General features: G+C 57.8%; 1 protein-coding gene across 1 annotated transcript in view; it reads left to right on the top strand.

Annotated features, from left to right (window-relative positions):
• HMCN2 (hemicentin 2) overlaps window positions 1–18312 on the top strand; it is a 90204-nt gene that overhangs the window by 45026 nt on the left and 26866 nt on the right. The window contains exons 33-58 of the mRNA XM_019541112.1: window positions 515–793; window positions 1477–1758; window positions 2049–2157; window positions 2404–2573; window positions 2939–3093; window positions 3667–3763; window positions 4291–4386; window positions 5178–5354; window positions 5955–6109; window positions 6324–6447; window positions 6818–6993; window positions 7427–7523; window positions 8785–8904; window positions 9265–9426; window positions 9871–10155; window positions 10788–10955; window positions 11424–11537; window positions 11833–11919; window positions 12470–12661; window positions 13125–13298; window positions 13660–13773; window positions 14401–14543; window positions 15149–15299; window positions 16025–16243; window positions 17005–17121; window positions 17943–18130. Coding sequence (XP_019396657.1) covers window positions 515–793; window positions 1477–1758; window positions 2049–2157; window positions 2404–2573; window positions 2939–3093; window positions 3667–3763; window positions 4291–4386; window positions 5178–5354; window positions 5955–6109; window positions 6324–6447; window positions 6818–6993; window positions 7427–7523; window positions 8785–8904; window positions 9265–9426; window positions 9871–10155; window positions 10788–10955; window positions 11424–11537; window positions 11833–11919; window positions 12470–12661; window positions 13125–13298; window positions 13660–13773; window positions 14401–14543; window positions 15149–15299; window positions 16025–16243; window positions 17005–17121; window positions 17943–18130 — 4151 coding nt within the window. The remainder of the gene's footprint in view (window positions 1–514; window positions 794–1476; window positions 1759–2048; window positions 2158–2403; window positions 2574–2938; window positions 3094–3666; window positions 3764–4290; window positions 4387–5177; window positions 5355–5954; window positions 6110–6323; window positions 6448–6817; window positions 6994–7426; window positions 7524–8784; window positions 8905–9264; window positions 9427–9870; window positions 10156–10787; window positions 10956–11423; window positions 11538–11832; window positions 11920–12469; window positions 12662–13124; window positions 13299–13659; window positions 13774–14400; window positions 14544–15148; window positions 15300–16024; window positions 16244–17004; window positions 17122–17942; window positions 18131–18312) is intronic.

Genomic DNA, 18312 nt, shown 5'->3' on the forward strand with positions numbered 1-18312 from the left:
TCCAAGTGACCCTGCACCACCTCAGGGTCCACGCATGGAAGTCTGGTGCCTTGCTGCTGCCTCCCTATACTCCCAGTGAGAGACTTGTCAAAGAGTTTGTTATTGCCTGTTATATGGACCAGCCAAGACTTCCATGTGCCTGTGCCTTTCCTGTCCTTGTGGAGGATGTTCACACCAAGAGAAAAAAGATGAGGAAGCTATTGCTGGAGTTTTGATCCTGTGGTGACAAAGGTTGCAGTTTGGAGATGCTCCCTTACTTGACTACAGAGGTTAGGAATTGGGAGATAGTCCCTCAGTTATGCCAGTTAAAGCTAAACAGAGGGTCTGTAGAGGATGCTGAGTGCTCCACAAATAAAGGTCATTGTTTCATTTTTCTTGTTCACGTGTGCCTGTATTTAATGAACCTGATGATCACAAGAAATCCCACTCTGTCTAGTCCCTCCAGCAGAGGCAGCCCAGCCTCCCGAATGTTACAGCTCCCCCTCGTTATATCACTATTTCATTTGCATTTTAGCTCCTCCCACCATCCTGGGGTCCAACGAAACGGCAGATGTGGTGGTCCTGCTGAATCGCTCCGTCGAACTGCAGTGCGAGGCTTGGGGTTCCCCTGCTCCCAGGATCACGTGGTTCCAAGAGGAGCATCCTATCGTCTCCAGCACCAAGGCCGCCTACAGGGATGGGGGGAAAGGCCTCCAGCTGAGTGCAGCCCAGGCAGCTGATGCTGGGCTTTACACCTGCCGGGCCACCAATGTGGCTGGGATGGCAGAGCGGGCTGTGAGGCTGGAGGTGTACGGTAAGACCTGGCTGGCTTGTTGTGTGCATAGTCTTGAGGGGCTGGTTCCTCCTTGCAGTGCCGGATGTGCCACAGAGCAAAGGGAGTGCAAGGTGCTGGCCTCCTGGGCAGCAGCGGTGGCTCAGGGGCTGTGTCTTCTCCTGCAGGAAAGCCCCACGGTGCATCCCTGGCTGGGTGTCTTTGTCCTGGCTAAGGAGAGCAGCTTCAAGAACGCAGTTTTTCTGCACATGGCAGGTGCTTCACCCAGCATGCCCATCGGCTGCTCCTTCTGCAGTGAGGGGCTGGCATTAGGGCAGTGCTCATGGAGCAATGGTTTGAGCTGGCTTGAGGGCCCATGTTGCATCGATGCCATTCAGGAAAGAGCAGGAGCCAGATGCCCAGCCTGTGTATAGGGCTCTCCGAAAGGGAAACCCCACCTCTGCACCTGAGCGGCATGTGGGGCAACCTGGTCCCTGAGCAGCGCTTCATGGACTCTCCCCTTGTTGACTCCTCTGGCAGGGCTGAGCTGATGGAAGGGATACAGGAGTGGCTTTCCTGGGTCTCAGACTTGTCCTGTCCTCCTCCTCTCCCGGCAACAACCCAGCCCTCGCTGCCGTAGCTGCAGGTGCCTTCCAGGATGCAGCAGCGTGGTATTCCTGCAGCCCCTCGGCGCTAACCCCCCCACGTGTTCTCTTCCCCTCCAGTGCCCCCCTGTATCAAAGGACACGGCCGCGAAGGCCAGGTGGTGGAAGCGGTCCTGGGTCAGCCTGTGGAGCTGGAGTGCTCCGCCACCGGCAAGCCCCCGCCTGCCCTCGCGTGGCTCAAAGACGGCCTTCTGCAGGCGGAAAGCAACGGGACGTGGCTCCTGCGGGGAGGCGCGGTGCTGAGGATTGAGAGCGCATCGGAGGGCTCCGGAGGGATCTACACCTGCTTGGCCAGCAGCCCGGCAGGGGAGAGTGTCATCCATTACTCAGTGGCGGTTCAGGGTGAGCTGGGCAGTTGGGACGGAGCGGGTGATACTGCCTGGGCTACCGGGCCTTGGGGGGTCTACTCTCCCGGGGCCCATCCAGAGAGAGGAGGGTGCACCTGGGGAGGAGGGCCAATAAATTGGTCACTTCTGGTTGAACATGACTTCTGGCTGCTACTGCCAGGGGTGCCTGGGCTCCTGACTTCCCGTGCTCCCCTGGGCTGTGTCGGCCCCGGCTCAGCCTCAGGGCGAGGGTCCAGGCCCTCCTCGCCGACTCTCCTTGTATGTATTCTTTCTTGTCTCCGTCAGCTCCTCCGCAGCTGCTGATTGGACAAGGGCATGGCCAGGTGATAGCAACCGCAAATGAGTCCCTGAGCATCCCCTGCCACGTCACAGGCTTCCCTGCCCCCAGTGTCCAGTAAGTCCCCCGAGGAAATCCTCCCACCAGGTCTTAAGCATGTTTCCCCAAGTCCCCTTCTGGTTGCTCTCAAGTCCTCCTCCCAGCAGCTCCTCTTGGTTGCTTGTCTGCTGCTCCATGGAGCAGGCTTATCTTGCCCTGGGGGTGGGGGTCTCAGAAGCATGCTAGGGGCCTGGCATTTGTGATGCTGTCTGGCCTCGCAGTACTCCACGTGGGGTGAGAACTCCCCTTTTCCCCTTCCTGCAGGTGGCTGAAGGCCGGCCGGCCAGCTGGGGAGCAGGACGGGGTGGTGACCGCCAAGGGCAGCCAGACGCTTTTGATTCCACGTGTGAGGCTCAGTGATGGAGGCCTCTACACCTGCAAAGCCAGCAATAAGGCTGGCAGTGCCAGGGCAGAGGTGCAGGTGTCTGTGCAAGGTGAGCATGGCCCCTCAGGGGAGAGTCCCAGGCCTTGGGCTGGCGTGCAGTAGTAAGGGACCTCTCACCTGGCCTGTTCAGGGTGCAGTGCTTGCTTGCTAAGGAGGGAGGTGCAGTAGTCACAAAACGTGCGTGTGGACCAGTACCTGCGGATGCAGCAGTGGGACAGTGCTGTATGCCTCGCAGGAGGTCATGAGCAAGCTGCAGTCCCAGCCGCCCGGGGGGGCGGTCACCAGAGCAAGTTTCTAATGGCTGAAGGACCCTGACGCTACGACAGTTGCTCCCAGTGAAGTTGCACCCATGTGGGGAGAGACCAGGACATACCTCTGCAAAGCCACGTCCCCCTCTTTCCTTCCTCTTGCCAGAGCCTCCATCCGTCAGCATTGTGGGGGGAGCGAGCCTCAACATCACCTTCCGACATGCCCTGGCCGTTCAGTGCCTGGCCACGGGCACCCCTGCGCCGAGCATCGCGTGGCGAAAGGATGGCAGCACCCTTGCAGCCAGGGGCGGCCTGCTCCAGGTGGGGAGGGTGCTGCCCTCGGGGGCGCGGGTGACTGATGTGGGTGGCAAAGGTTGTGTGGAGCTGTGACGGTCGAGCTAGGCTTGTTGTCACCTGTGGTCGGAGGAAGGGAGGGGGGCTCTGCCAGTGCCTGGTGTGATGGGTCGTCTTCATGGAGCCTGTAGAAAGCAGCTGGGAGATGTCCAGCGTGATTTTGCATTTCCAGGGCACCATCCCCCTAGGACACGTGGCTCCAGCTGGGCTTGGGGGGCAGCTGCTGATACGCACAGCCAGTTTAGCACGTGTTGTGCAAACCTTGTTGGCTGTAGATGTGGCTGCACTGGACATGGCTGGGCAGCTTGGTTCAAGAGAGCCCAGGGCTGGAAGTTAGGCATGTTCGTGGAGCAGCGTGTGTTCGTGGAGGTTGGGGTGCTGTGATGTAGGCTGGGGAAGGCTTGGCAGAGATGGGGGACAGGGAGGAGGGAGGAGAGGCCCTTCTTGGCCCACGCTTCTGTGTGCGAGGGACAGAACCGTGTTCAGGGACATGTACGTGACAGGTCTCGCCCTGCCATCCCTCCTTCTCCCCCTGCACAGATCCAGCAGGTGGACTTGATGGACGAAGGGGTTTACTCTTGCATTGCAACAAACCCAGCTGGCGAGGAGAAGCAAGATGTGACTGTGAAGGTGCTAGGTGAGAAGCTTGTGATGGGGTGGGGCGGCTAGGGGCCAGGTTCCCCCACCTCAATGAGACTGTGCCGGGCTGTGGCCTGCCCCAGAAGCCTTGCCCAGCTCATGCCAGAGAGTGAATTAAATTCAGAGGAACAAACCTCTAGTTCCCCCCAGCTGGGTTGCACTACAGTAGCGGGTGCTTTTTCATAGTGCCTTCCATCCAGCCACCTCCAGGTGTGTGACAAGACCACTGAAGCCTCACAGCAGCCCTGCAAAAGAGAGCATTGACCCCAGGTTTTCAAAGGCACTGCGGTCTCTCCCCGGCCATGCCACCAGCTAGTGCCAGAGCCAGGGAGTGGGATCCAGGAGTCCTGTGGCCTGCAGCCCTGTGCTTTATCCAGACAGTACTCAGCATTAAACCCATCTACAAAGACTGTTTTGTATGCTCACAGCCATCTTCCTCAGCCATGCTAATTTATACCGCAGGCTGTTTGAGGGCCTGTGTGGGATGGGGCCAAGCAGATGAACTGACGCACGCTTTGCTTGCAGTGCCACCTAACATCGAGCCTGGAGAAGTGAACCAGACAGTCCTGGAGGACTCCGCCGTGTCCCTGGAGTGCCTGGTCTCTGGGGTGCCTGCTCCTAGTAAGGCAACCTTTCTGCGTTGTCTTCCTCCCAGCCCTGTTTCCCTGTATGCCCCTGGCTCCCTCCCACCTCGGCCCTCTCCTTTTATGCCCAAAGTACCCAGGCCTGTTGCACGGCACTGCACAGTGCTGTTCTCCGTCCCTTGCAGCCCATGGCAGTAACTGCCTGATAAAGGGGCTCTTATTGTCACTGTGTGGGGTGCTGCATGGGCATGCTGAGAGAGAGTCCCAAAGAGCTCGTGGTGAAAACTGTTGCAGGCTATCATGGAGAACAGAAGTTTAGAGGGGGTCAAGTCCGGGAACTTCAAAAGAGCCAGCAGTTAGGACCCCTACTGAACTGCGGTGGAGTTTAAGTGTTTCACTCCCACAGAAAATCCTAGGTTAAGTGGCTTTGGCACCACACAAAGCTGGGCCTGGGCGGGGAAATGAGCCCAGGTCCCTCCAGCTCAGTGCTTATCCTTGGGACCATCTTGCGTGTTTTGCACCCCAGGCCAACAGCAATGCAGCGGGACTTCCTAACAGGAGGGGCGGAGGCAGAAGTCTCCCTGGAGGGACTGCTGATAGACCAAACACAGGGGCAAGAGCACTGCTTAACCCAGAGCTGTCTGCTAGGCTGGGAGCCTCCCTTCCTACAGCATCCCTCCAGCCCTGTGCCACAGGGACAGTGAATTACCATGCAGCTCTGAAGGAGCTGGCTAGGGCTTCCTGCCTGCGAGGGAGGAGGAGGTGTCTTGGCGGTGAGCAAGGTGACAGCTCTTCCTCACCCAGCCCATCTCTCTATTTCCCTTGCAGGCGTGTCCTGGTTCAAGGGGCCCTGGCAGATCTCTGCTGGGCCAGGCATTGCCCTGTCAGGGGATGGGAGATTACTGCAGATCGAGCGTGCCCGGGTCTCAGACACAGGGAGCTACCACTGTGTCGCCTCCAACGTGGTTGGCAGCAGCGAGCTCCGCTACAGCCTGCAGGTGAATGGTGAGTGACCCAGTGGGCAGGGGGTGGCAGTGGGCTCTGCCTCTGGTGCGGGGCTTTCCCATCCAGCTGCCCATCTACACAACGAGCTCCCTGGTTAGTGCCGCTGGCACCCAGGGACATGCCCCTGCACCTTTTGGAGCCAAGTTTCACTGGAGACCTGCCAGATCATGGGTGGGTCCATGTAGTAGGTAGAACAACCCCCAGTGAGCCCATTCTGGGTCCCCTGGCAGTCCTCCCAGCTAGTGTCCTGTTGGCATCCAAGCATACTTTGCTCTAGTCAGTGACTCCATCACCCCCCACTACAGTCCTCAGTGCCCCTTATTGTCCAGCAGTGTCTGGCACGTGCTGCCTGGCAGCCTTGCTGCCTTGGCCCTCTTGTCCTTAGGCTTCACAGGACCTGCCAGTCTGAGTCTCATTAACTTTCTTCTTGTTTAAAGGCTGTTGGGCTGGGACAGCCTTGCTGGAGACCATGGCGTGGGACCTCTAGCAAGCAGGCTGCAATGCCGCGGGTCCCTGCCCCTGCCCCAGCCCACCCTTCCCTTGCTCCTGCTAGAGGTCTGGTAGCACTGGGGTGCTTAATGTCTGCTCTGCCCTTCTTAGTGCCTCCCCAGATCATCTCTGGGCCCGGCCTGCTCACCGTGGTGCCCAACGAGCCGGTGCTGCTGGAGTGCAATGCCACAGGGATCCCCACCCCCACGCTGATGTGGCTGAAGGACGGCAACCCCATTGCCAGCACCGTGTTGGAGGGGCTGCAGGTGAGAACAAGCAGGGGCAGCCTGCCACGTCTGCAGCTGTGGGGTCTGCCTGGCCCCCACTCAGCTTCCCGGTCCCTCCTGGTCCTTCTGTCTCTCTGGGATTCCCAGTGGCTCCTCAGCCTCGTGTGCTGAAGGACTGGCCGGTGGCTGGAAACTCCTCCCTCTGCATCTGCTCACCTGGCTCCTTTCTTGTCTCATTCTGAGAATGGCGCAGGTCCTCTTTAGGGGACGTGTCCTCTCCCTGGCCAGTGCTCATGTCTCGGACTCGGGGGTGTACTCCTGTGTGGCCACCAGCGCGGTGGGGGAAGACAGGTGGGATGCTGCCCTGCAGGTGCAAGGTAAGTGTAGCCCCCCTGGCACTCCCAGGCAGAGGAGAACATGTCCCTGCCTACCTGCCTCTCAGGGGGGGCTACCCGGCTGGGAAAAATGCTTAAAAGCTGCCAGTCTGGCTGTTTGCTAGGAGCTGTGCAGATAGCGGTCACCCCAGAGCCCCATGCAGGATGGCTGCAATACCCTGGCTATCTCAGGGATTGCATCGGGGGCCTTTGTCCATAGCGAGGCTGGGCACAGTGATCTCTGGGAAGGAGGCTGGGGTCGATGGTTTTGGGTTTACTGGCGTGTTCTGCTGAATCCTTTGTCCCAGAGGGCTTAGCCCGAGGGAGGGCCTCCTTTCCCAACTGATTCACTTCAGGGTCATTCTCTTTTCAGTGCCCCTGAATATCCTGGGTGAGGAGCTGAATGTCTCAGTCGTTGCCAACCAGTCAGTGACCTTGGAGTGCCAGAGCGGTCCTCCCTCCTCGCTGGCACCCCGCTGGCAGAAGGATGGGTATCCTCTTGCATGGAGCCCAGGCCTCCAGCTCTCAGCTGACGGGGCCGTTCTCCAGGTGACTGCTCTCACAGGTGCTGAGGGGACACACAGACGTGGGCATGCAGCCAGGGTTGGGGTCCTGCCATGTCTGGCCAGCGTCCGCTGGCTGTCCCATGCCTTGCCTCAGAAGCTGGCTGGCAGGGAGCTCCCCTGCGACACAGGGGCATGGGTAAATGGGCACCTGCAGCCTCCCTCGAGGCCTGGCAGACTTTATGCAGACTTGGTGCTCCCCTTTGTCCTTGCGTCCCTGCGCCGATGGCTGCAGCACAGCACCGGCATGAAGGATTGTTCCGGGGGGAGCCTCAATGACCCCATGGCGGCCTGCTTGGGTCCCTGTGAGCCACATCTCTGCTGCTGGGCTTTGCTGGCCATAGTGCTAGAACAGAGAGTGCAAGGAGGAGCTTCTTGCCTTTCTCCCCTTCCCACTGCGGCTCTGCTTGCTTTCTCAGATCAAGCAAGCTCAGGTGCGAGATGTGGGGAGGTACACGTGCGAGGTGTCCAGCCACCGGGGCCGGTCAGAAAGGCACTACAACCTGAACGTGTGGGGTAAGAGCTCTGTTTTCCATCCTGCCTTACCTCGGCTGCAGATGGAGTTGAGTGGGGGCAAGGATATTCTGTGCTATCTCTGGTACACATCAGCAATCCAACTTTGTGGCCTCTCGGCCCAGTGTCAGCCCCCTCATTATTAATCGTGCAACATCATGTGGTCGCCTCTGAGAATACCCTTAAAAACCAGATGTTCCTTGTCCAGAGCTGGAACTGATTGTGAGGGGTGTTGAGTGTCCATCCTTGGTTTGGGGTGGGAGCTGGGGGTATTCAGGTCTCCTGAAATACTGGCCCTGTGCCTGTACATTTGAGATGCAACTTGCAGAGATGGAGAAACAACTTCACCCACCCCGGCCTGACTTGGGGCTGGATGACATCCACACAAGCCTGTCATCACTGGTGGTCTTCTGGCTCCACCAGGGCCATGTTCATCCTGGGATGGCTGTTAAGCTCAGAACACCCTCCTTTGTCATTGTACCTGTGGCAGGGAATTATATCTGTTTTATAGTCCCTAAAATATGTCTTGTTCCAAAGTACACTTAATGCCCTTCCGAAAGCCCTTGTTCAGTTCTTCAAAGACGCGTGTACGTGTGCAACCACACAAAGTCCACAGCCTGTTCCTAACACACCAATGATTTTCAAGAGGTCCAATCTGCTATTACTACCTAATGGGGTGTGTGTGTGTGTACACTTGCAGGGTGGAAGTGCCAGAATTGAGGTTGATTTGCACACCTCTCATGTTGTCTTAGATTTCATCATCAGTCCTATTGTTTTCCTCCCGTATTCTGTGCCCAGGAGGGCTGATGCTCAGATAACAAATACTGCCTTGGTATTTTGTTTTCACCTCTTTGTTCTGTGTATGTGGCCCCAGGCCTTCTTGAAAGCATGTCATTCAAAGCCAGCTCTTGGTCTTTTCTGTGGTGCAGTTTATATCTGGGGAACCAAACCCTGAGCAATAAAGAAGACAAGCATCCATGAATTGAGGGAGCCCAGTATCAGGTGCCCGATTTTACCCAGTACTTGGCGTTATGGAGTACTTTGTACTCTCAGAGCACAGCTCCACTTCCCATTTCAGGGTGCCCCAGCACCCAGGCGCCTTGCTCCCAATTCCTGCCCTTCTGGCCAAAATTGCCCTGTTAGCCAGGTAATAGTAAACCAAGCCTGGCCCCCAGCAGGCTCGTTAGCCATTGGGTACCCTGGGTGGAAGACCATGTCCTGGTGCTCAGGGCTGGTCTCTTCTCTCCTCTCCTCTCTGGCACAGTTCCTCCCTCGTTCTCTTCGGAAGAGCCGGCCGTGCTGTCCGTGAGGGAGGGGCAGTCTGTCCGGCTGTCCTGCGAGTGCAGCGGCATCCCCTTCCCCACCCTGACCTGGAAGAAGGATGGTAGGGGCATGTTCAATTTTTCCCTCCCATCCCCCCAACACAGGAACTGACACCACCCCAGCCCTCGTCCCGCCCAGCTGGAGCCAGCGGTGCTGAGCCCATGGGGTGGGCTCTGGAGCAGCTGTGCATGGATCCAGATCTGCTCAGGGCATGGCTTAGTTTTGCCCCATGTTATCTTGTGTCCCAGAGGGCAAGCGGCCCCTGCAAGTCCAGCACAAAAGCAGCCACTGGGATATCTCCACAGAGATGCTGCAGTGCAGCTCTGGTCCAAGCACCTGTAGAGCAGTGCATGGGGAGCTGCTATCCTCAGGGACCTAAGCGGGGGGGTCCTTGTGTTTCCTTTCTGTCCTCCACCATCAGGGGAGCCCATCTTGGTTGACTTTGGGGGCCCAGAGCTCATCTCTGCAGGCGGGAGGCTGATGTCCATAGAGAAGGTGCGGACGGCGGATGCGGGATCGTACACCTGCGAGTGCAGCAACGCCGCTGGCCGTAGCAGCCAAGAGCACCGTCTGGAGGTGCACGGTGAGCCAGGCAGGGGCTGGGCGAGGCGGCGGCACCCAGCTCCCCTCACCTTTGCCAGCGGGGTGCAGCCCTCATGCTTCACCTCCGAGCAGGCCATGTTGGGCTCGGGGTGTAACCTCTGCCAGCTGCAGCCCCGCACTGATGACGGAAGGCAGCTGTGACCTGCAAAATTCGGTGCTGCCCTGGTAAGGAGCCAGCGCAGTTCCAGGGGGACTCTCTGGCCCTAGGTAATGGGAAGATGTTAGCCTTTCGAAGACAACGGGTGAGCACTGAAGCTCACCCCAGAAGCCCGATTGCCCCGGTGCCTGGCAAAGCTAGTAGGCTGGGCTTGTCGGTTCAGTTCAGTCGCTCCCTGCAGCCAGTAGTCTCCTGTCTGAGACCCAGAAGGACCTCAAACCTGCCAGGTCCAACGGCCATGTCTGCCCTGTGTTCCTCTCCCTGCAGCACCACCGAAGATCAAAGGTGGCACCCGGGAAGGGCCAGAGAAGACCTCTGTGGTCAGAGGTGGTGAGAGGAGGCTGGAGTGTGAGGCCACGGGAACACCACCACCGACGGTGACCTGGGTGAAGGACGGGCAGCCCGTGGTGAATGGGGAGGGCCTTCTCCTTCAAGACCGTGGGTGGACACTGCATATTCAGGAGGCACAAGTCGCCCACGCGGGACGCTACACCTGCCTAGCAGAGAACGCAATGGGACAGGCGGAGAGAGGGTTTGATCTTGCGGTGTATGGTATGGACGTGCTGCTGTTTCTGGGGTCGTGGAGGAGATGAGCATGACAGTAGGGGGCTCGGGGCTGTTGTTATGTCCTGGCAACTCCACTAGGTATTTGCTAGGCCAGTAGATGTGAAGTAGCAAAGGTCCTTGAATGGGAAAAGGCTGAGTCTCACAAGCTCCAAGTGTGCTGATTGCACTGGCTGCCCCATCAGTTAATGGTGGGAGGTTTAAAATCACGAGGCAGGGTGGGACAGCAAGGAGCCAAGCCATACATTTTCCACGGACCTGTGGAGACACCGTGGGCCAACATGTGTTAGAGCAAAGCAGTCGAGCTATCTGGGGGAGTGTGGAGAATCTGACTGGTCGTGTGCACTTGTTGCACCTATAAATGCACCGTCAGAGGTGCAAATAATTTGTGTTCTTATACGATGACGGGCTCTGTGGTGCACAGTGACTTGCTCTGGGTCTGGGCTTTGCAGCTGCAGGAGATGCAATAAGGTTTTCTGAGTACATCTCTTTGGGGCCTCATGGGATCTGACCTGATCGCTTGAGGGCAGGGACAGGCTGGATATCTGCGATGACCCCTTTGCTCTTGCCGTGCTGCCGTGGAGACCGTGAACGAAGCCTCCTCTCTCTTGTCTCTCTAGTTCCCCCAGAGCTGGTTATGGGGATGGACTCGGTGACCAATGTCACTGTCCCTTTGCACGCCCCCCTGATGCTGATCTGCGAGGCCTCTGGCATCCCGCCCCCAGCAGCCACCTGGCTCTGGGAGGATGCACCTGTCATCCCCGGGGAGCGGATACACCTGCTCTCAGGTGAGCAGTAAGGAACGTGGTACCGGTCCGTCACCCCTGTTGAGTTAGCCCTTCTGGGATAGCTACAGCAGAGTCGCTTAGTCCCCGTGTAGACCACCCGTATAGAGAGTTGCACCCTAGGCTTGCGTTGGGGGATGGAGTATTACAACCAGGCGTGATGTGTCTTGGCAATCTCAGCTGGCCACGTTTCCGAAAGAAACAGTGGAGGATGCCTGAGAGCAGCCGTGTGCAGGTAGATTTGCCATCCAGTCAGGAGGAAGAAGTGGTGCTCTGCACTCCCTTACCCGGCTGTAACGTGGCGGGGGCCGGAGAGCACGCTGGTCCATGTTGACCCCTCCCACGGGTTCATGTGACGGTGGGGGGTACCAATGCCATGGTGAACATCCCTCCAGGTGCTCTCTGAGCATTGCTAGGCCAGGACAGATGAATCGGGATGTTGCCTATATGTTCTTTGCCTTTCACTTCCAGGTGGTTGGGCTCTGAGGCTGACCCACACGCAAGCCCAAGACGGCGGTCTCTATTCCTGCCTGGCTAGCAATGCAGCTGGGGAAGCCAGGAAGGATTTCGGTGTGGAGGTCCTAGGTAAGGACAGACCCAGGAATCTGGTTCGTGGTTCTAGGATCCGTTTCCCGTTCTTTCCATCCGTTCAACCTCAGTTTTTCTACAGGGCTACAAAGGGGGATTCTGCACCGTCCCTAAATCCCACACACAGAGTTGAGGTTTTGCAATGTGGCCATTTATGTGCTGCGTTCCCAGAGTCCTCTGCTCTCTGATGCCCGAGGCGACTCTTTAGGAGGCAGTCGCTTGTTCTGCTCGGCTCAGCTGGGCTCGTGGCGAGAGAACCACCCTGCCTCCCATGCTCGCTTTGTCTTTCTAGTTCCTCCCAGCATTGAGAACGAGGACAAAGAGGAGAGCGTTAAAGTGCCCGAGGGTCAGTCTGTCAACTGGTCCTGCATTGCTACAGGTGAGTGGCGCTGGGCTGGAAAAAAGCAAGAGGTGGTTTTATTTACAGAGCCCCTGGAGGATAATTGAGGGGTAAAGACTGGATAATACCGTTCATGCGAGACAGCCAACCTCAGTTCTTCATGGTTGGGGCAGAGCGAGCAACCAGCTAGTGGTGTGTGTACCTGGATCACTCATTTCCTCCGAGTCCTCCATGAGCTTTGGTTCAGCCGTGTCGTTGCGGTGGTTCAGGGCAGCTGGGGAGTTATTGCTGAATTGGGTCTGGGGGGTGCTTTGGGTGGCGGGAGGGCCCACTGGTGGTAGACCCTGTTCCTGTATTGAGTTTTCCTTTCCCTGGATGGCTCATGCAGCATCCCAGTGCTTGAGGCTGCCTCCTTAAGTGCCCCTGGAGATCCTGATGGAAAGCTTCAGAGCTGTGCCCCAGCCTCTGCCTCCTCTGCAGGCTCCAGAGCACGGGGCTGCCTGGCTCCAGAAGTGCTGTGCACGCAGCGGAAAATCTCGTGCTGAGGCTGAGTTGTGCTTTTTCACCAGTTTTCCCTTTCAACCTACAGGCAATCCTAAGCCAAAGATCACTTGGCTGAAAGATGCCCGCCCTTTGCTCCCTGGGGAACCGTACTACGTCTCACCAGACGGATCGGTGCTGCAGATAAACCAAGCCCCACCTGCCAGCGCTGGCTACTATACCTGCGTGGCCTCCAACTCCATGGGTGATAAAACCAAGCACTATCTGCTCGGCGTTCTAGGTAGGCGGGGAGCTGGAAAGGCCGTGGCCGTTTTCAGAGGGGGAGAGAAGTCGACTGCAAGATATCACTACTGCTTTGGGCTTCTTTTATGGTCTGGTCCAGGGAGGTGCTGAGCACTTGCAGTTCCTAGTGGGGAGGACAGTCGGTGATTACCTTGCCTATATTCCAGATGCAGCTAGGCTTGGAGTGACTGTATCTATCTGGTAGCTGTTGGCTAGGGTTTCTGTGACCACTATTGTCATGGGGACTAGAGCTACCTCCAGAATTGCTTTATAAAGCATCCGTCCGATGCCAAGTGTGCACAGGGTCTAGGAGATGCTGCGTGGTCAGCGGTCAGCTCTGAGGAGCTGAGCTCGTTGCATGCTGTGGTGGGTGGCGGGAGGCACTGCATCGCTCCAGCTGTGATGGGGAACACATGTCAGTCTCAGAAAAAGGACGGGGGGTCTCTTCTTTCTTTCCATAGTTAGCCCCACCTTTCCTGGGGCAAGCCTTGAGGACACCATTGAAGATGTTACCATAGTCATCCATAACCCCGTATCCCTGATCTGTGAGGCCCTGGCCTATCCTGCCCCTACTATCACCTGGCTGAAGGATGGGGCTCCTCTCCAAGCCTCTACAAATGTCCAGTTTCTCTCTGGTAATTTTTGCTAACATTGCGCAGCCCCCTTGTGTGCGCTTGCCTGGACCCTGGGCAGAGAGATGCAGGGATGGAGGATCAGTCACAGAGCCTCTCCCGGGCGTGGGTGTGGATCTGATTGCATGACCAGAGTTTCTAGGGTGGGGGAAAGCAGAGGTCTTAGACCCAGTGCCACCACGTATGGGTCTGTGCAGGTCGGCTGGGTCTTCTGAGGAAGCCGCCCCGCTGCTGCCCAGGTGGAGGAAGATCAGTCTGTAGCCCTGGGAGTGCTAGTCCAGATGATTCACCTCCCTGTTTCTCAGTGTGAAGATGGAGGGCTGCTCTCAGCATCTTCACGGGACTTTTCTCATCCCCTGCCCAGGTGGCCACGGGCTCCAGATTCTGAATGCCCTGGAAGAGGACGCGGGCAGATACACCTGTGTTGTCACCAATGAGGTTGGGGAGGCCAGGAAGAGCTCCGCAGTGAGGGTCCTCGGTTCGTAACAAGCTCCATCCTCAAGTGCTTTGCCAAAGACCATTAGAGAGGCATCCCGGTCCCCTTTGATCACTGCTTAGCTCCAACCTGTTTCACAACTGGGGTGCCCTTAGATGTATGCAGGGGGTGTGAATGGCCCACAGCTTTTTTTGGAGTAATGTGTTAGCTCGAGACAGAGTCCCTGCATGTTGCAAGCTCTAGATGTTCTTGGGGTAAGCTTTCTGCATGCCCCCTCCCCTTCCCTGGGCAGTGCTGTTGCTGCCACACGTTTGCTTTATGGACATGCTGAGAGCGCTCCTTTAGTAATGTCTGGCTGCTCCCCAATCTCCTGCCCACACTGAAGAGCCAGCTGGCTGCACGCCATGGTCTTATGGTTATATCTACCCTCAGACCTCAGCCGGTTGTAAAGAGCTCTCTGCTATGGCACGGGCAGGGTACAGTACTCTGGGCATGTTTAGCCTTGAGTTGTCTGCTCTGCCCTGTTTGCCCCAAGTTGGGGATTTCTGTGGCACCTGCCAGCTGTTGTGCATCCTTGTCAAAGCGGCGGCACTGAGTAGCAGGCATGCCCAGGAAGGAGGAGACCACTGCCACCTTGTCCTCATTGTACTTGTGTCTTCTGGCTCCTAGTTCCACCTTGGATTGCCAAGGACGGGCACTCGGGGGAATACGCCATGGAGGAGGTGAAGACCAAGGTCAACAGCACCGTGACATTGGAGTGCAAGACCTGGGCTGTGCCCAAGCCAGCCATACAGTGGTTCAAGGACGGGCAGGTGGGGCTGCGAAGGAACAGACGGGGACTGCTGGGGAGGGGTGGACGCCTGCCAGAAATAACAGGAGGGGACCCGAGGCCGGGAGCACTGGAACCGCTTTGCGTTGGGCCCTTCATGTTGCAGGGCAGAGGACTCCACAAGGCCTTATTGCAGCGCATCCCAGGCAGCTCTCCTCATCCCATCGGGCTGCTGGTGGGAAGAGCAGACAGGGCCACGGGATACGCAGCCGGGTGGTCCTTCCCAGAGCGGGGAGCTGCTCCACAGCTGGGTGCTCTGAGTTGTCGTAACTCTGCCTGGGCACCGAGGGGTGAATAAACCCGAGGTTGCAGGGAAGGGATAATTCTTGGATCTGCAGTTTATTTTAATTCAGATTCATAATTGTGTCCTGAACTGCATGAAATAACGTGGTTTGACTGAGAGCCCAGGCTAACTGGGAAGAGAAGAGCCATTTGCAGCCAGTTGGGAAGGGAAGGGGCCTGTTTTAAGGTTTGGAGTCTGGATTTTCTTTCTGGATGCTGCATTTTTTCAGCAGCTGTCTCAAGGCTGTAGGGGTGTTTTAACTTTCCTCTTCTCTTGCCTTGTGGGGTGGGGCATCTCCTCACCAGCTCCTGGGGAGGGACTCGCATCTCCAGACTCTCAGCGATGGGCAGATTATACAGATCAGCTCCGCCGGTGTCTCTGATGCTGGGCGCTACACCTGCATTGCTACCAACCCGGTAGGCGAAGACAGCAAGGACTTTGCTGTGCACGTTCAAGGTGGGTGGCTCCTCACAGAACAAGGCTGTCTGGGCTGAACGAAGCAGGAAGCAAGATCTTGGAAGAGAGCTGGCCCTGAGAAGAACGGGAGAGGGCAGCTAGTGGTGAGGGTGGGGAAATGAGCAGTGGTGCTATAATGTTTCAACCACCGGCAAGTGAGAGCCCCTCTTCCACGGGAAGGACAGGTAGTGCTCACCTGAGCTCGTGTTCGGGTCTCTGCTGGGAATCCCTGGGGGACAAACAATCATAGCGAAGTGGGGCTGGAAGGGCCCTCTGGAGGTCATCGAGTCTGGTCCCCTGCCTGAGGCAGGACCAGCCCTATTCAAGCCATCCTATACAAATCCATAATTTAACCTCTTTGTGAAGCTACCGTCAACCCTGACATCACGCCTGAATCTGCTATGGGGAAAGCAGGGGGGGACCACAGTGGCCAATGTCTTGCTTCTGTAAAAGGCTGTGAATATACACTCGAGCGGTCCCAGGTAGAGGGCCAAGCCTCCTGCTACAGGGGAAGGCACACTCCCACCCACCTCTATGGGCACCCCCAGCGCAGGGGTGCTGCAGGCTGGGGTGGGCGGGTGCTTTGGAGGGCTGGGCAGGGCAGGGCAGGGCGCTGTGCCATCAGCGCTGCAGCCCCAGGATCCTGTCCTGCTCGGGCTGTCCGTGTGCTCTGCCAGGTCCTTCCACCGGCATGGCGCTGATGGCTGAGGCCATGTCTTTCCCAGTGCCCCCCCTGTTCCAGAAGCAGGGCAATGCCAATGCGGCCCTTGAGATCCGGTACCGGGAGGAAGACTGGGACGGCGAGGTGACAGAGCACCGGCAGGTGGTGGTCAACTCCCCAGCCTCCCTTTACTGCGACACGAATGCCATCCCACCCCCCACGCTCACCTGGTCCAAGGATGGAGAGCCCCTCTCCACTGTGGAAGGGGCCGTGATGCTGCTAGGTAATGAGTTTGTCTTGCTGACACGACTTTGGTGAGAGCTTCTTTTAGCCACTCGGCATCTGCTGGGGTTTCCGGGTAGAGAAAGTACCACGAGGAATCCGGTGTGCCAGGGGTTCCAGCTGTGTCGCTGTGAATCCCGTGGGCTGTGGCTCTCCCCTCCACTTCTCTGTGTGGACAGGGGTTCCAGGTATATCCCAGTGATGCGCCTCTGCTGTGTTTTAATGGATGTGCCAGGTGCAAACCCAGGGCCCTTGTTGGGCTGGGGGATGCTCTGGATGAAACACCTCTGCCCTCCTGGTACTTCAGGGGCGTGCTGCCACTCTGACATCCTCCGTCACCTGGATGACCACAGCAGGAGCTGTGCGCAGAATGGCGACAGACATGGGACCCCATTCCTCCAGTGATCTCCCTGCCCAACCGTGTGGCCTTTTTAAACGGCCCTCTCCTCCCTTGTGACAATCCGCTTAATTGCTCTATAGTATTGAGTGCTATATAGTTTGAGTGCTATATGGAGGCCACATACAGATGGAGGTAGCTTGCATAGTGGTTCACTGGCTCATGCCCAGAGCTGTTGTCTGTCAGGGGAGGCATTAGCATGGCCTGACAGTGCAAGGGAGCATGGACCGTCGCTGGCACAGAGGGCATGGCCGTGCACGGAGGATGCCAGCCCACAGAGCAGCTTCCCTCTCACTAGAAGGCTGCCAGTGTAGCACCTCTCTCTGCCTCTTCCCCCAAGCCCACCCTGTCTCTCTGTCGTGCAGCAGGCGGACGCGTCCTGCAGATCCCCGCGGCCACGGCAGAGGATGGTGGGAGATACACGTGTGAGGCGGCCAACGAGGCAGGCGAGGACCGCTTGCACTACGAGCTGGCAGTGCTGAGTGAGTACCAGGGTGGCACCTGGCGATGATGTCCATAGTCCAGGTGACTTCAAAGAGGTGGTTATTATTGCCTCTGGGTGCAGGGAGGAAGAGGTGAGAGGCGTGGACTCAGAGTAATCATAGGGAGCAGACCCGGCAGGTCCCCAGTGGATTAGTTCATGGGACTTCTTGCAGGGATTCCCTTCAAGGGAATTCAAGCACTTTCCCAACTGGACAACAACATCCTGTCCCCATTTCCAGTTACTTTCTAGGCTGTGTGTTAGGAGCACAGGCCTGGATCATGGGCTTAGCTGCCTGTGAGAGGCAGAGGAGCTGAGGCTGGAGCCAGTGGCTGGTGCATGGGGGATGCTGCCTGGTGGGGAGTGAGAGGCAGGCGTGGGGAGGTGGTTTGTCTGTCCCGTGCTGGGGGCACCTCCAGCCTTGGTGCCTCAGGTACAGACATGGAGCAAATGTGCGCTCTCCCCCTGCGATGCTTCCTCCACGTGGCTGCGTTCCCTGAACCTGAGCGGACACAAGCTGGTCACACAGTCTAAGAGCAGGGTATCTTGGGGTCTCCTCCTGGCTCTGTGCTAGAGCAGGGGGGCGCCTTGCTGTCACTGCCAGTACCCAAGGGAGATGGCATATCTGCAGTGTGCTCACGGTGAGGAGTGAGGTGGGTTAAGGCTGAGCGATAAGGGAGCGCATGGGCAAGGAGGGATGTCGCTGGCTGCGCTTGATCGAGACTAACAACTCCTTTCTCCCATGGGGAGGAAGAGCTGATGGTAGGGCTGAGAGCTGAGCGTTTCACAACTAACTGGTTCTGCTTGTCCCCTCTGCCCCAGCTCCCCCCGTTATCCAGGGGACCACAGAGGAGCTGGTGGAAGAGGTGACAGCACTTGCTAACAGCACGGCTCACCTGAAGTGTGAGGCCAGCGGGAACCCATCACCCACCGTGTCCTGGTTCCAGAACAACCTTCCCCTCCATGCCGGGCCACGGCACCAGATCCTGGAAGATGGCCAGCTCCTTCGGGTGAGCTGGTGGTACCAGAAAATAGCTGCTCTGATCTTGCCTGCTGCCATTGCAAGGGGTAGTGGGCAACAGCTCAGTTGAGTGTGATGGCCCATGTCTGGGCTTCCTGCAGGCTCCAACCATGGGCACGGTGGCCATCCTGCATTGTCCGGCAAACCGACCTAGTGGGGCTCTCTGCTTTT

The sequence above is a fragment of the Crocodylus porosus genome, unplaced genomic scaffold (assembly GCF_001723895.1).
Source record: "Crocodylus porosus isolate Cpor-Errol unplaced genomic scaffold, CroPor_comp1, whole genome shotgun sequence".
Lineage (NCBI taxonomy): Eukaryota > Metazoa > Chordata > Crocodylia > Crocodylidae > Crocodylus > Crocodylus porosus.